This window comes from Anolis carolinensis, chromosome 4 (assembly GCF_035594765.1).
Source record: "Anolis carolinensis isolate JA03-04 chromosome 4, rAnoCar3.1.pri, whole genome shotgun sequence".
In the NCBI taxonomy this organism is placed as follows: Eukaryota; Metazoa; Chordata; class Lepidosauria; order Squamata; family Dactyloidae; genus Anolis; species Anolis carolinensis.
In genome coordinates this window covers 79,663,606-79,678,534 of record NC_085844.1, presented here as the reverse complement: position 1 = coordinate 79,678,534, position 14,929 = coordinate 79,663,606, and the positions used below count along the sequence as shown (strand labels likewise).

General features: G+C 39.7%; 1 protein-coding gene across 5 annotated transcripts in view; it reads right to left on the bottom strand.

Moving 5' to 3' along the window:
* rbm24 (RNA binding motif protein 24) overlaps positions 1–14,929 on the bottom strand; it is a 65,878-nt gene that overhangs the window by 8,653 nt on the left and 42,296 nt on the right. Inside the window, exons 4-6 of one of the 5 annotated variants that reach the window (XR_010006126.1) lie at positions 9,526–9,649; positions 5,870–5,924; positions 5,408–5,541 (exon numbers count right to left, since the gene is read on the bottom strand). Coding sequence is in view for 3 of the 5 variants with exons in the window: in XM_003219756.4 (XP_003219804.1) it covers positions 5,870–5,924; positions 9,526–9,649; positions 14,020–14,187 (347 nt within the window). In the remaining 2 variants the exon portion in view is untranslated. Of the gene's footprint in view, positions 1–5,407; positions 5,542–5,869; positions 5,925–9,525; positions 9,650–14,019; positions 14,600–14,929 lie in introns of those variants that run through there. The other 4 variants (XR_010006125.1, XM_003219756.4, XM_062980704.1 and 1 more) reach the window with 4 other exon arrangements.

The following is a 14,929-nucleotide window of genomic DNA, read 5'->3' as shown; positions in this document are numbered from 1 at the left end:
GCATAGTATAATCGACTGTAAATTAGCAATATAAATGTATTTAATCTCGTTTTAGATTCTGAATTCTCTGCTATTAGGTTCGTCCATTCCTCAGATTTCCTCAAGGTAAACGCACGAAGTAATATATCACAAGCCACACTTGAGGCAGAATTTGCTAATCCAGAGGCTCAGAGTGGAGGATTTCATTACTTTCCCTATCTTACGTATCTTTCAGAAACAGTTTTTTAAAAAGAAAGGGATGAATGTGGCACCACCTTTAAGACTACCTGATTTCCATTTCCACATGAGCTTTTGTGGATATAAACTCATTTCTTCAGATGCAGTACAGTGTGATGCTAAACTCTTCCACTATCACGTTTATTTTATAATCTAGCCTCCCAGAATACAAATTATGCCCCCCTTCAAGGTACTGGGTGGGTTGAACCAACTGAAATTCAAGGTAATTGATAATGCAGAGCTTAACTAAAGTTCTGTTGAAAATGGAAGTTTATAAGACTAAAATGTAAGTGACTGAATTTATTTTGAAATACCATATTTACTTGATTCTACTGCTCATCTTTTTTACTAAATTACCTTCCCAAAATTAGGGTGCACATTAGACTCAATGATGCATTATACTTGAGTAAATACAGTATGTCACAGCTTTAAATTCTTCTACAGGGTGCATCTACACTAAATAATTAATGCCGTCTGACACTACTTTAGCTGCCATGGTTCAGTGTCATGAAATCCCGGGATTTGTAGTTTGTTGAGACACCAGCACTCTTTGGTAGAGAAAACTAAAGATCTTGCAAAACTATCATTCCCATGATTCCATAGTACTGATCCATGCCAGTTTAAATGGTGTTAAACTGCATTAACTTTATAGCATATGTTATTAGGAATACTTATCTGAATGTCTTCCATGTTCTAAGCAAGTACATTTCCTCAGCAGCAGTAACAATCTTATTCTGAAATCCCATGCTGGAATCCCTTACTTAAATCCAGCAATGAATATGGAATACAAAAGCTGAGTTGCCCCCTCCTTTAATTGAGAAAAAGGCTGCATAAACACAAAATGATGTGTACATCTGTGATTGGTGGAACATACAAGATTACAGGGACCTCAAGGATTCCAACTATGACACCATCAAAATATTGTGAGCTGGGCCACTTTCTTAATGCTGACCTTGGTAAAGCTCACATACTAATTACACAAAACTGCAATGAATTCATAAATTAACAAAATACCAAATATTATACTTTATTTTCCAAAACTCATATGCAGATTGAAATTTAATGAAAAATCTAATCCCACACACACTTACTCAAGTCCCATAGAACTCAAAGGGATTTACTTCCAAGTAGAAATGCACAGGATTTAAACCAAGTAACTTTGTTTTTGCCCTCCTGTGGCAAATTTAGAGTAACCAAATGTAAAAGTAGAGAAGGTGCCTGCACTTTTAAAAGATGTATAAGAAATCCCTTTTTCTACCCAGCTACTAAAGGGGCAGGAGTCCTCCCATCTGTCTATGCTATTTAGCAGACTGGCTAAGGGCAAACTAGACACGGTATCAACTGTTCAACTGCAATTGATGTCTGGCTGTCAAAATGTAGATAGCAGCCACAAGAATAGAAATCAAGGTTCGAAGATATAGAGAAGGGTTTGTGTGTTAACAGAAAGTTCCTCTTGTGTGTTCGTGTGTGTGTTTGAGATGAAGAGATAAAGAACTTCACTGCAACTGTTAAAGGTAAAGGTAAATGTAAAGGTAAAGGTTTCCACCTGACATTAAGTCTAGTTGTGTCTGACTCTGGGGGTTGGTGCTCATCTCCATTTCTAAGCTGAAAAGGCGGCGTGGTCCACAGACACCTCCAAGGTCATGTGGCTGGCATGACTGCATGGAGCGCTGTTACCTTCCTTCTGGAGCAGTAGCAATTGATCTACTCACATTTGCATGTTTTCGAACTGCTAGGATGGCAGAAGCTGCGGCTAACAGTGGGAGCTCACTCCGCTCCCCGGATACAAACTGTTGATCTTTCGGTCAGCAAGTACAGCAGCTCAGCGGTTTAACCCGATGCGCCACCAGGGACTCCCATTTTTTTTACCCTGTCCCCATGTGTATTTTGATTTTAAGATTTTAGCAATTAGAAGTGTGAACAGCAGTCATATAAATAAGATCTCATTTAGTTTAGTCTCAACCGTCTATTCTTCTTATACCATAAAAAGAGAACAAAGGGTCTTGTGACAACTTAACAATTGCTTATTCACCTCTTTTATCTATTAAGACAAAACCATCTTGTGATAAGTATAGTAAATATATATTGGATTAAAATATTAATACGATGTAAGGAGTTAACTGTCTAATATTATAAAATTATTAACTATTTCTGAACTATTTATAGTTTAGAAGAAATGAAAATAAGGTAATTCAAAACAAATGGCAGGTCAGTCATCATAGTTTTCTGCAAAAGAAATATAGGTGAACAGAAGATAGCATGCTACAATTTTATAAGCAAAATTTAATACTCAATGGCTGTCTGAAACTAGACGCCACATGCACTTGCGAGTTTCTCTTGATTGTTTTAAAGAAACAAAAGTGGTAGGCAGCAAACTTAAAAGCAGTGGAACAGTAGTGGGAAGGTGACAGCTTCACCCTTACCCTTCTTATGACATTCTCTCACTGAACACTTCTCTGCACACATCACACTACAGACAACATGCAGAGCACACAACTCTTAACATCAAGTCTTCCCTGCCTTCCATACATCTAGTTTTTGAAACCTGATGAAGAGAGCTAAAATTCTAGGAAGTTTTCAAACTATGTTGGATCCTTTTGGTTGTCCTAACAAACTTATTACGATCAAGATTTGGGAATCTTTCTTCTACTCAACATGGAGACTTTTGCATTTCCCCTATATACACAGTTACATTATGGGGGAAAGATAAAGAGTTCCTACATATTTGTTCCCTCTAGCTGAAAAACACAGCTGAGGGGGAAACGAAGCAGAAAGACATCCAAATGGAAATGTAGTAATTTCCCATAAACTTTCTAGTCCTCTCTTTGCTTTGCACTTTTCAGTTTTGGTCTGTTTTTAGCAAAGTTACACGCAACTGTACCCAACTGGCTGCATTAAAAAAAATCAATAAAGTGTAACTCTACACACTGGATAATACTTCAAGCAGGGAGGCAATTTTCACCAATCACCCACCCTTCTAGCAACCCCACTATGACACCCAAAACCTACTCTGGAGGCTAGGGTCACTGCACAAAGCAGTAACTGAGAGTGGCACTGGGGGCTTTTTAGTGAAGGAGGAATCCCGAAACACTGCTGTCTCAGCTCCTCCCCTCTGTGGATGGAGACTGACAGGTCTCAAGATGGATCTACACTGCCATATAATTCAGATTATCAAAAAAAATAATCCAGATTATCTGCTTTGGACCTGTACCATTATATGAGTGGAGGCCAAAAGGGGACTTAGACAGAGAAGAATAATCCATTTTATTGGGGGTGGGGGGAGTTGAAGAAGGAAAACAATTTCTCCCGTTCGCACTGGTTATTTCCCCTCTGCACTTCTGATATCATAAAATAGGGTTGTTTCCACAATGGTGACAGGGGTGGGGGGAATAACAGAAAAACAGGGAAATGTTTTAATTGCTTCAAATCCCCCTCCACCTGTAAAATGGACTATCCTTCTCCGTCTAGCTCCATCTTTTGGCCTCCACCTGGATAATAGAACAGTACGTCTGCTTTGAACTGGATTATATGAGTCTACACTGTCCTATAATCCAATTCAAAGTAGATAATCTGCATTTTATATAGCAGTGTGGATAGGGCCTCAGTTATTCCCAACAATTTACAGAGGTCTTCTCTTTACAGAAGATCAATTCTGGAGCAATCTAATTTATATTTTGGCTGTCATTTCATGAGAATTATAGTACAGGCATACCTCAGTTAACAAAGTCTCTAAGAAAGGAAGTCCTTTTTACACAATCTTTTAATGTCCATTCAGTTCTGCCCTCTTGTCACCCCTTCCATCTTCTGACTACTTGGAATGTCTACAAGAATGGGAGGATGGTGGGGGACTGCAGAGACAGAGACTTTACATGTTGGTTTGCAGAAGCATATCTGCAGTAAACAATGCAACAAAGCTAGAGCTGGGAGAAAATGTAATTCTAATATAGCCATGTGTGCCTGTCTACCACAGGGTAGGTATATAGCAGCTGCCCCAAAAAATCCTTCAGTGAGCATGTCTAAACAGGAGAGAGAAAAAATAGAAAGCAGATAGCTTGCTTTACCAGCTATCCTAAACATACTTTTTAAAAAACAGATCTATTTTGAAAGAAGTCTTCCAAGTCAATTCCATAAGATCTGTAATGTTTTGTTTACCCATTAAAAGCTTATCAGATCTGGTTGTTTTATTTCACAAGTGAATACTGTTAGCTTTGAAAAAATTATTTACGAAAATATGTTAAAATGTTTTTCTTTTTGATGGTTTAGGAATCTATCCCCATTTTTTCCATGTCTTTTGTACTACTTTTTTGTTAAATAAGTAATGCCTATGAATACATCTTGTTTGTTAACTGAGATTTACCTGTAGTTCAAAACAATTGTCAAATAGGCTTGCATGTTATGTAGACCTTAAGAAAATGCTTTTTTAAAAAGTAAACTCCACAGCCAACATGGCCACTGTATCCTCATGACATATCCTTTTTCATTCCTTGTTAGGTACTTTATTAATATTTTGTGTCTTACTTAGCAAGAATTAGAGAAGAGATAGTGAAAATGGAATTTAAGTAAGCAGACTTCAAGGTTCTATTTCTATGATTAATTGCAGAACAAAGTAAGAACATTTTACGAATAACCTAGTTATAAATAAATTACTATTAATTTCTTTACTACATTTATATCCCGCCCTTCTCACCCCAAACGCTGAGAGCGGCTTACAAATTCTATGTACTTAACATATAATTACTACCTATTAAGTCTAAAAAAATCTTTCACTGACGGGAAAGTGCAAATGGACGTATATTGTTAATATAGAGCGCTCCACACCCTTCCCAAGGAACACAACCAAAACTGTAACATGCAAGCAATATTGATTTTTCTTTTTAAAAAAAAGAAATCAAAAAGGAAGTCACACAAATTTAGCACTCACTACAAAATATGGTTAAAAAGAAACCCAAAGAAGTCACAGGCTTCAGCTTGAAAGCAAAATAAAAACAAAAACAAAACAGGGAATAAGCCCCTTTGGTCCCAATGGCAAAGTCAACACTTCTCACAAACCAAAATGAGAAGACCACCAAAAACTTTCACTACAGCTCTTTCAATTAAATAAAAGCACACAGTTTAGCTATCAACACCACTTCATTACTGTAATAAATAAAAAAGCACACAGATATCTATTGACTATATAGAAAAAACATACATGCATCGTTAATCACCATTTTAGCTTGTTTGTGTGTTTTGAGTCTACTGGTTACAGAGTTTAATTCCAAACAGAACTATTCCACCTCTTATCATCATATCCTTCTCATCAGTTATCTTAACTGTAAACGATCCCTGTCAGATTAGAAAGAAATAAATAACATTGAGTCAAGCTAAAGAAAAACACTGAATGGGGCACAGTGGCTTGTTTACTAAAGGCACACCTTCTTGTTTTACCACCACATGATCTTACAAGCTCAGGACTGCTAGAGTGCAAGGTCGGCATGCTTCTTACACCACTTGACTCATTCATTAAGAGTTTTTAATGAAGGGATGGCAATTTTATCTGGAAATTTGGAAAACATATAACTTCATTGCCATTATATTGCCAATAACTTTATTTCCATTAACATTAACATATTTTCTTTTCCCCATCCCGAAAATTAATATAAAGTAGACTTACCCAAAAGGCCTCTGTATTAATGCCGGATGAAGCTGCTGAACACCAAAGGCAAAACCTAACAACAAAACACATTACATTCTCTAAATGAGTGTCTGTTCACTGATATTTTCTATGCCTATACATCAATACCACACTTGTCTTATTAAGAAATAAGCCCCACTATGCTTAAGGGGAAATCGCCTCAGATAAATTAATGTAGGATTGTGATCTAATAAATACACAATTCTCAATGATGATCATATTTACTCTTAAGAAAGGAAAACAGCCAAAATTACTCAAATGTGTATTAACTGGAAAAAATGACACTGGTGTTAAGACATGCAAATCAGAGTAAAATAAACTGTATTTTGGTAAAATTAGCTGTACAGAGTATAAAACTCTTTTTTCATTAATACAGTAGTCTCACTTATCCAACATAAACTGGCCGGCAGAATGTTGGATAAGTGAATATGTTGGATAATAAGGAGGCATTAAGGAAAAGCCTATTAAACATCAAATTAGGTTATGATTTTAAAAATTAAGCACCAAATCATGTTAGACAACAAATTTGGCAGAAAATGTAGTTCAATATGCAGTAATGCTATGTAGTAATTACTGTATTTATGAATTTAGCACCAAAATATCACGATATATTGAAAACATTGACTACAAAAATGCGTTGGATAATCCAGAACGTTGGATAAGCGAGTGTTGGATAAGTGAGACTCTACTGTATGCAAATAATAGCCTCTTACAAATCTCTAAAGTTTGGTGTAAAAGGTGAAAGATTTATACATAGCTTGGTGAAGACATGCTTACAGTTCCTAAGTTTTGTTGTCAAGGGTTTGCATGCTTTTGTTCTCCTATGTCAATGGTCAGCCAGGTGTTTTGACCTACAACTCCCAGAAATCCCTGCCCGTTTACCAGCTGTTAGGATTTCTGGGAGTTAAAGGCCAAAACATCTGGGGACTCACAAGTTAAGAACCACTGTCTTATGTGAATTCCAATCTTTGCTTTAACCCTAATGGAGAGTTACAAGTATCAGACATAGTTAACACTAAACCAGTTTTTGTTCTTAACTAAAATTCAATCTGGGTTTCTAAAAACTTGGTTACAAGTAGTCTTGTTAGTGCAAAGCTGGTTAACTAATACTGGTGCAGAAATAATGCCATATTATTAAAAGAAACTGCGGAATGCAGAGCAGATTTCATATACGAGACAGAGAGAAGTTTGGATCATGGGATTCTGTGGCATGCTCCTAATCATGTTTGGGAGATCAGGAACATTTTCTCTGCATGAAATCCTTATGATCCTAGTTTGTTCTACCAAACCAAGTTTGAACTAACCAGAGTTCCTGAGACAGAGGTAACACAGCCACCTAAATTATGGTTATTATTTTCAAAGAAAGGAAACATACTTTTAGTTTCCTCCTTGTGACAACAACAGGAGGTAGACGGAGAAGCATAGAAGTTTGAGGCTTCCTTCTGTTCATTCATAAAGCTCTAACCAACCCATTATTTAACAATTTCATCTGAAATGAACAAACTGAATACTGATGGTAATTAAGTAATTTAGCTGCTTGTGTTTCTTATTTTTTTAGTACTCAGTTTACTGAGTTTACTCTTTTGTCCACAGGACACAGCCTCTGAAGCTAGGATAATGTCTGCAACAATGATCTGTGTATTCAGATATATTAAAAATAATGGTACAAACTATGGTTTGAAAATCCACACCAAAGTAACAGTTTCTGGTTTATCAGCCAATTGCAAATAATGGTGTTTCAATTCAGTCATTAACCCAAACCATAATTAAGCTAGCGTGATTGACATGTCAGATCTGAGGCATTATCTAGAAACCCATTTTGCCCAAGTATGTAATATCATTAATTCCCACAGAAATGATAACATATTCCCAAATTGTTGATTGGAATGTACAAACAATGTAATCCATAAATGGCATAAATGAGTTCTTAGTACTCCATGACTGAAACAATATTATTTTCCTGTTAGCTGTCTCATTAATACATTAATTAGAATTACTTTCTATGTAATTCAACAAAACTGGTACAACTCATAAATATAAGCTAAAGCATGGATAGATGAATAGGTATGGCTTTCCAGATGTTGCCTTGTCATAGGCTACACTGATTAAGTTTGCTATGAGCTCCATTCCAGCTATACCCCAAGAAATTGCATCCTTAACCTAAAAGGTTCATTGGCAGTAATACAATTGTTTATAAAGAATGCTTGAGAAAATGGGAACAAATTGCCTTTCATAGTTGGAATGGAAGAAGTTTTTCAGAATGAATTGATGCATTACATGGAAATCACTTAATCCCCTGACTTGAAATTCTGTGCTCATTTTAGTGTTCATACACATACCTTTGATTCCAATTTGTCATTCTCCCTATAAGAGCTGAAGCAAGATTCCCCAATACAATACAATATTTCTAAAATCAGAAGCACTAAGAGTTCATTCTGAGCTCTGTTAATGAGAAAAGTTTCAAAGGTAAACCTTGACCCACCAAAAGGGAAAATACCATGTTAATGTACGAATGTCTGATAGTAGGTCCTTGACATCTGCTTAGGTTTGATTCCAGGATACCCCTTCCTCTCATGAATACCTATGTCCATGACACTCAACTCCCCTTATATACAATGACATAGTAAAACTGTTCCTTACACACAAAAATCTGACATTTCAATTCTCACTTAGCTTATACCCAATTTCTACAAAAATGTTTAGAAACAATGTGCAAAGATGAAGAATGACCAAGATGATTGCTGATTTTGTTAAACTGTGTAACCAACAGTGCTTTGTTCATTATTACAAGAGTACATGGCATATGTTTGTTGTTTAAAATTACCAGAAGTATCCAAAGGAGGACATTAGATCCAATTGACATACCATACAAAACAGATACCTACAGAAACATCTCCACTGTATTCCTAGTCCTGTGTGTCTCCCATTCACATACATTACAATGCCAAACAGTACATAATTGCATAGATCATATGTAAGGAAATGTGCACAGAATCAGCTCTTAGTTTTTCATTACCACATTTGTGATGGTGTACAATTTCAAGACTCACATACAAGCTATATATGGGCTCAAAAAGCAGTAAAGTCATCTTGAAAACCAAACCATATATTTGTCCTCTAGCTTCTGCCAACCTAGCAGTTCGAAAACATGCAAATGTGAGTAGATCAATAGGTACCGCTCCGGCGGGAAGGTAACAGCGCTCCATGCAGTCATGCCGGCCACATGACCTTGGAGGTGTCTATGGACAACGCCGGCTCTTCGGCTTAGAAATGGAGATGAGCACCAACCCCCAGAATCGGACACGACTGGACTTAACATCAGGGGAAAACTTTACCTTTACTATACTTTTTGCTGCCCATTAATCAAAAATGTCCAGGCAGTAAATATATGTGAAAAATATAAATGTTAGATTTTATATATGTTAGAACATGATACCTTGTACATATCCTGGTTGAGAGAAATGTCACAGAATGGGATGACAATATAATGCTGTTACAGTTGGGTTTTTAAAAACTGGGACACAATTGTCGAATTAGCCATTTTGACCTTGTCTCACTGACATAAGATAGGTTTTTATGCTGCCATTTTGTGCTCTAGTGATAAGTCAGGAAGCAAAGAGAAAAGGTATTCATACCTGGCTGCATTATTCTTGGTTTTGCTCCTAGGTATGCTAGGTTCACATTTGCCTTTCTGCCATCAATGATCGGATTAGGATCCTTGCAGGCCCTTTCAGCAGCAGCTCGGTCAGCCATCGTCACCTTGACATAAACAACACAAGATGTCAAAACTTTTATGCTCAAAACAATTTGAAGAAAGCCAGTGTTGTACTTCCACGTGAAACAGAACAATCTTCTGATCTCCTTGCCCAAATGAAAATACTAGAGAAAAGATCAGTCCAAGTCATTTTACTGCTTGAGACAAAGCAGCAAATGGATGCCCTTCCATCCATGCCAAAATAAAGATACAAAGACCAGTCATGATATAATGTAGAGAACACATGAAGCAGAAAATTCCACAATGCCTCTCTTCCTTCTTGGCAGTAAAAGTACAACAATGCTCAGTATCGCTTATCCCAAATGCTTGGGTACTGAAGTGTTTCAGATTTCAGAATACCTATATCTGCATATATATACATGATGAAATATCTTGAAGATGGGGCCCAAGTCTAAGCACAAAATTAATATACGTTTCATGTACACCTTATACACGTAACTCAAAGGTAATTTTATTGAAAGTTTTTATTAATTCTGTGCATGAAACATAGTTTGTGTGTATAGGGCAGAAAGCAAAGATGTCACTATCTCAGCAACCTGGGTTGACAATTTCGGATTTTGGAGTGCTCAACCTGTCACAATTTCTTGCCTATTCAATGCACTCAAATTTTGCTTCCATCCCTGCTGAAGGGTTGGATCATGCTAGGTAGTGTTTCTTTGTCATACTAGTTAATATGTGGAGCTATATATACGAGATTGACACTCAGACACTTTAGTTTGTGAATTGATGGCAGCCAGTTTTTACCTACAGATGTTCTGCATTTTTAAAACTAAAGAATTTTATCTTATGCAATGTCATGTGTGTTGGTAATTGTTATAATTTTATGTGTTACTGTTTTATGTTATATGCTGCACCCTTTGTAAGCTATCCTGAGTCCCTTTGGGGAGATGGTGGTGGGATATAAATTTATCATCATCATCATCATCATCATCTGCCCTATATACTAATGTATATGTCTAAAAGTAAAAAAATATCAACCCAAAAAATCTTGGCCGAATTATTCATGGGTCAATGTAAGTACTGTACCTTAACTCTTATTTAGAAAAAAAATATCTTTTTGCTAGGTAGACGAAAAGCTAGAGGTTAGTTCTTACTAGGATAACCTAAAAGAAGCACCAACCCCTCTTTCCACTGCAGTGCCATTTTGAGCCTTTTTGAACGCCTGGGTGGAGAAATGCCAGGGGCAGCCAAATGCAATTGATCCCGAGAGGCCATTGGTGCCTTCCCCTCTCTGTGGAATGACCCTCAACTTATCAATGGGTCATAGAAAAACCTATCATTTTGGTCTCAGAAACTGCCCTCGAATTCTACACGAGTATATATGGTAGCTTCCTCCACCACAACACTAGAACTTTGCAAGCCCCAAACACCAATGACACAGTAGCATGTGCAGCAGGAGATAAAAATGCGACTGTGTCGTATCAGTACGTAACCAGCTGGCTGCATCTCATGCCAAAAATTCAGCGGCAACTTTTCATTTGTAGTTGTGAGGCAAATGCCCCCCCCCCCCAATAACTCATCTCCCCCACCCCAATATATACAATCTTCAGGGATGGCAAGGTCCTTTCAAAACCTGCAGTTGATCCAAACCAGGGAAAAAGAAAATCCCCTACAGAACTTTTCAAACTATATGTTAGCGCGTCAGATGCAGTGTGTAGCTGTGTCATACAAATATAATGATAAACCTTTCAGCCTGTGTGAAATAAGCAATAAATCGTACAATTTAAAATATATAAATGAAAGGTTTTCATGAGATATGTTATCTCCCCATACGTTTTGGTATTACAATATATGTATGTGTCTGTATAAGGCCTTGGTTTAACTTTTGGTTTGCCAGTAAAACTGAATCACTGTGTTGCGAAATATCTGAAAAATGTGTCTCCCATTTGAACATGTTTGAAAAGACTTGCCCTATAGCAGAGCTTTCCAAATGGTGCGTCGTGACACACTGGTGTGTCGGCTGTTGTCTGCCAGTGCGTCACAAGCAAAAATAGCCCCCACCGGAGCAACAGCGGTAGCAATCAACACTTGGGCAGCTCTAAGCCTGAGGCCATCATCCTTTTCCTCATCTCCTCAGCTGTCTGCCTCACCCCAAACAGTGGTCATGGGAGGGGGCGGAGAAGGAAGAAGATATTCCCAAAGGGCATCCAGCCCAACCCTCTTCAGTCATGCAAGACAATCAAAGCCTCCCCAAAAGAAAGCCATCCAGTCTCAATTCAAAAACCTCCAGAGAAGGAGACTCCAGATACCCCTTTCAGACACAGTCAAAGCATGTCTGGATATGTTGTCAAAGGCCTTCATGGCCAGAATCACTGGGTTGCTGTGAGTTTTCCGGGCTGTATGGTCATGTTCCATGCATCTATGGCAGGCATCCTCAGAGGTTGTGAGCTCTTCCTAGTTTTCAACAGACCTCACAACCTTTGAGGATGCCTGCCATAGATACAGGCAAAATGTCAGAAGAGAATGCTTCTGGAACATGTCTATACAGACATGTCCATACAGAAAACCTATAACCTATGTCTGGATAGCCATCCAGCCTCTGTTCAAAAACCTCCAGAGAGGTTTAATCACTACAGAAGCAGAATGCCGGTGCTGTTCAAGTGTAGGTACTCTTCTAAGTTTCACAATTTGGTCAATTTGCTAATCGACCACAATGGACAAGGAAATCTATTGACAATGATATTTGTGATGAACCCCATGGAGTGGCTATATAGGAAAACTACATAAGATTCAAGTGTAGGACATAAGAAGTGGAAAGGGAAAAAAATCCAGACTTCATTTATACAGTAAAGATCGTATGAAAATTACATAATACACACACACACACAGAGTAATATTAAAGACTTAAAAGGGGTTGGTTAGGGAAAAGTTTGGAAAGTTCTGCCTTAGTGAGTTTTCTGTGCTGTATGGCCATGTTCCAAATGTATTCTTTCCTGACTTTCGCCTACATCTGTGGCAGGTATCCTCAGAGGTTGTGAGATCTGTTGGAAACTAGGCAAGTGGGGTTTATATATCTGGGGAATGCCCAGGGTGGGAGAAAGAACTCTTGTCTGTTGGAGGCATGTGTGAATGTTGTCACTGGCCACCTTGATTAGCACTGAATAGCCTTTCACCTTCAAGGTTTGGCTGCTTACTGCCTGGAGGAATACTTTGTTGGGAGGTGTTAGCTGGCCCTGATTGAGTCCCATCTGGAATTCCCGTCTTGTGAGTGGTGCTCTTTATTTACTGTCCTGCTTTTAGAGTTTTTTTAATACTGGTGGCCAGATTTTGTTCGTTTTCATGGTTTCCTTCTTTCTGTTGAAATTGCCTGTGGATTTCAATGGCTTCTCTGTGTAGTCTGATGTGGTAGCTGTTGGAGTGGTCCAGCATTTCTGTGTTTTCAAATAATATGCTGTGTCCAGGTTGGTTCATCAAGTGCTCTGCTATGGCTGACTTCTCTGGTTGAGTTAGTCTGCAGTGACTTTCATATTCCTTGATTCATGCCTGGACTGTGCTGCGTTAGGTGGTCCCTATGTAGACGTCCACAGCTGCATGGTATATGGTAGACTCCTGCAGGAGTGAGAGGATCCCTCTTGTCCTTTGCTGAACATAGCATTTGTTGGATTTTCTTAGTGGGTCTATAGTCTGTAGGTTGTGTTTCTTCATCAGCTTCCCTACGCGGTCAGTGCTTTCCTTGATGTATAATAAGAACACTTTTCCTCTGGGTGGAACTTTGTTTTTACTTTTGAAATCCACAAGCATGTGGACCATTTCACAGGAATGGAGGAAACCATGAAAATGAACAAAATCTGGCTACCTGTATTTTAAAAAACTCTAAAATCAGGTAACAACACTCAGAAAACAGGGGAATGCCAGACAAAAACAATCAGGGACAGCTAACAAAGGATTCCCCTAGGCAGGAAACAACCAGGCTTTGAAGCTGAAAGGCCATTCAATGCTAATCAAGGTAGCCAACTGCAACATTCACACTTGCATCAAATAGACAAGAGTTCTTTCTTTCTCCCAACTCCAGACTTTCCAGATATATAAACCCCACTAGCCTAGTTTCTAACAGACCTCACAATCTCTGAAGATGCTTGCCATAGATGTGGGCGAAACGTCAGGAGAGAATGCTTCTGTAACATGGCCCGGAAAACTCACAGCAACCCAGTGATTCCAGCCATGGAAGCCTTCCTCAACACTCTGCCTGTATGAATGTGTGCCCTCTTTTCAGCTCATCCTTCCAGTCAGAAAGAAGTTTGCTGCGAACTTGCAGAAGTTCCTCCCGCTTACTTGGCCTCTCATGGTTGGAGGTCTCCCCGCTCCCTTAAAGGAAGAGGCGCACCTTCCCCCCCTTTCCCGCGGCCTGACTTACAAATCCGTATCCGCGAGACTTGCCCGTCTGGCGGTCGGTGATGACGACGGCTTCCTCTATCTCCCCGAAGACCTCGAAGTACTTGCGGAGGCTGGAGTCCGTGGTGTGGTAGGGCAGGCCCCCGACGAAGATCTTGGTGTACGTGGTGTCCTTCTGCGTCGTGTGCATCTTCTTCCCAAAAGGGGGGGAAAACGACGAGAGCCCCCTGCCTCCCTGAAAGGAAGCCTTCCTTCCTTCTCTCCTTGCTTCTGGAGGGCTCTGCCTTGAGGTAGGTAGATAGACGAGGGCAAGAAAGGAGGAGGCTCACAGAGACACCGCCGCTTCCCGCCGCTGCCGGCTTTCGTGTGAGCGCCACTCCTGCTCCTCTCCCCCTCCCTTCGGCCAAAAAGGGGGCGGGGCCTGGCTTTGCTATTGGACGAGCGCCGTTAGGGAGAAACAGCTGCTGCGTCCCGGAGGGAGGGAGGGAGGTGGGGACGGAAGAGCCGGGACAGAACAGCCGGTGGGCGAAGGGGCAGTTCGGCTCCAGGGAAGGAACGCTGAAGGGAGAGCAGTCTCTCTCTCTCTCTCTCTCTCTCTCTCTGTGTATGTCTTTGGAGACCGCTGTTCCCTTCTCCCCCCCCGTCCGTTGTGTATCCTGACGCGCACGAGGCAGCCCCGAAAAAGAGTAGCTGTTCCCCCACCAGTATTCTCACCTCCCTCCGCGAACGCAGGCGCTCTTCTTTCACTCACACCCCCTCCCTCACTCTTCCGCCGCGCGCACGTGGAGGTTCCCTGATACGGTTGCTAAGCAACTTTTTGGAAGTGGGAGGGGCCCTCGCCACTCTGTTCCTAATCTAGGCCCGTCGTGGTTGTCAAGGCCTTCTTTTTAGGAAAGCCCCCTCAAGGCGGGCTAAAATGGGCCATGAATCCC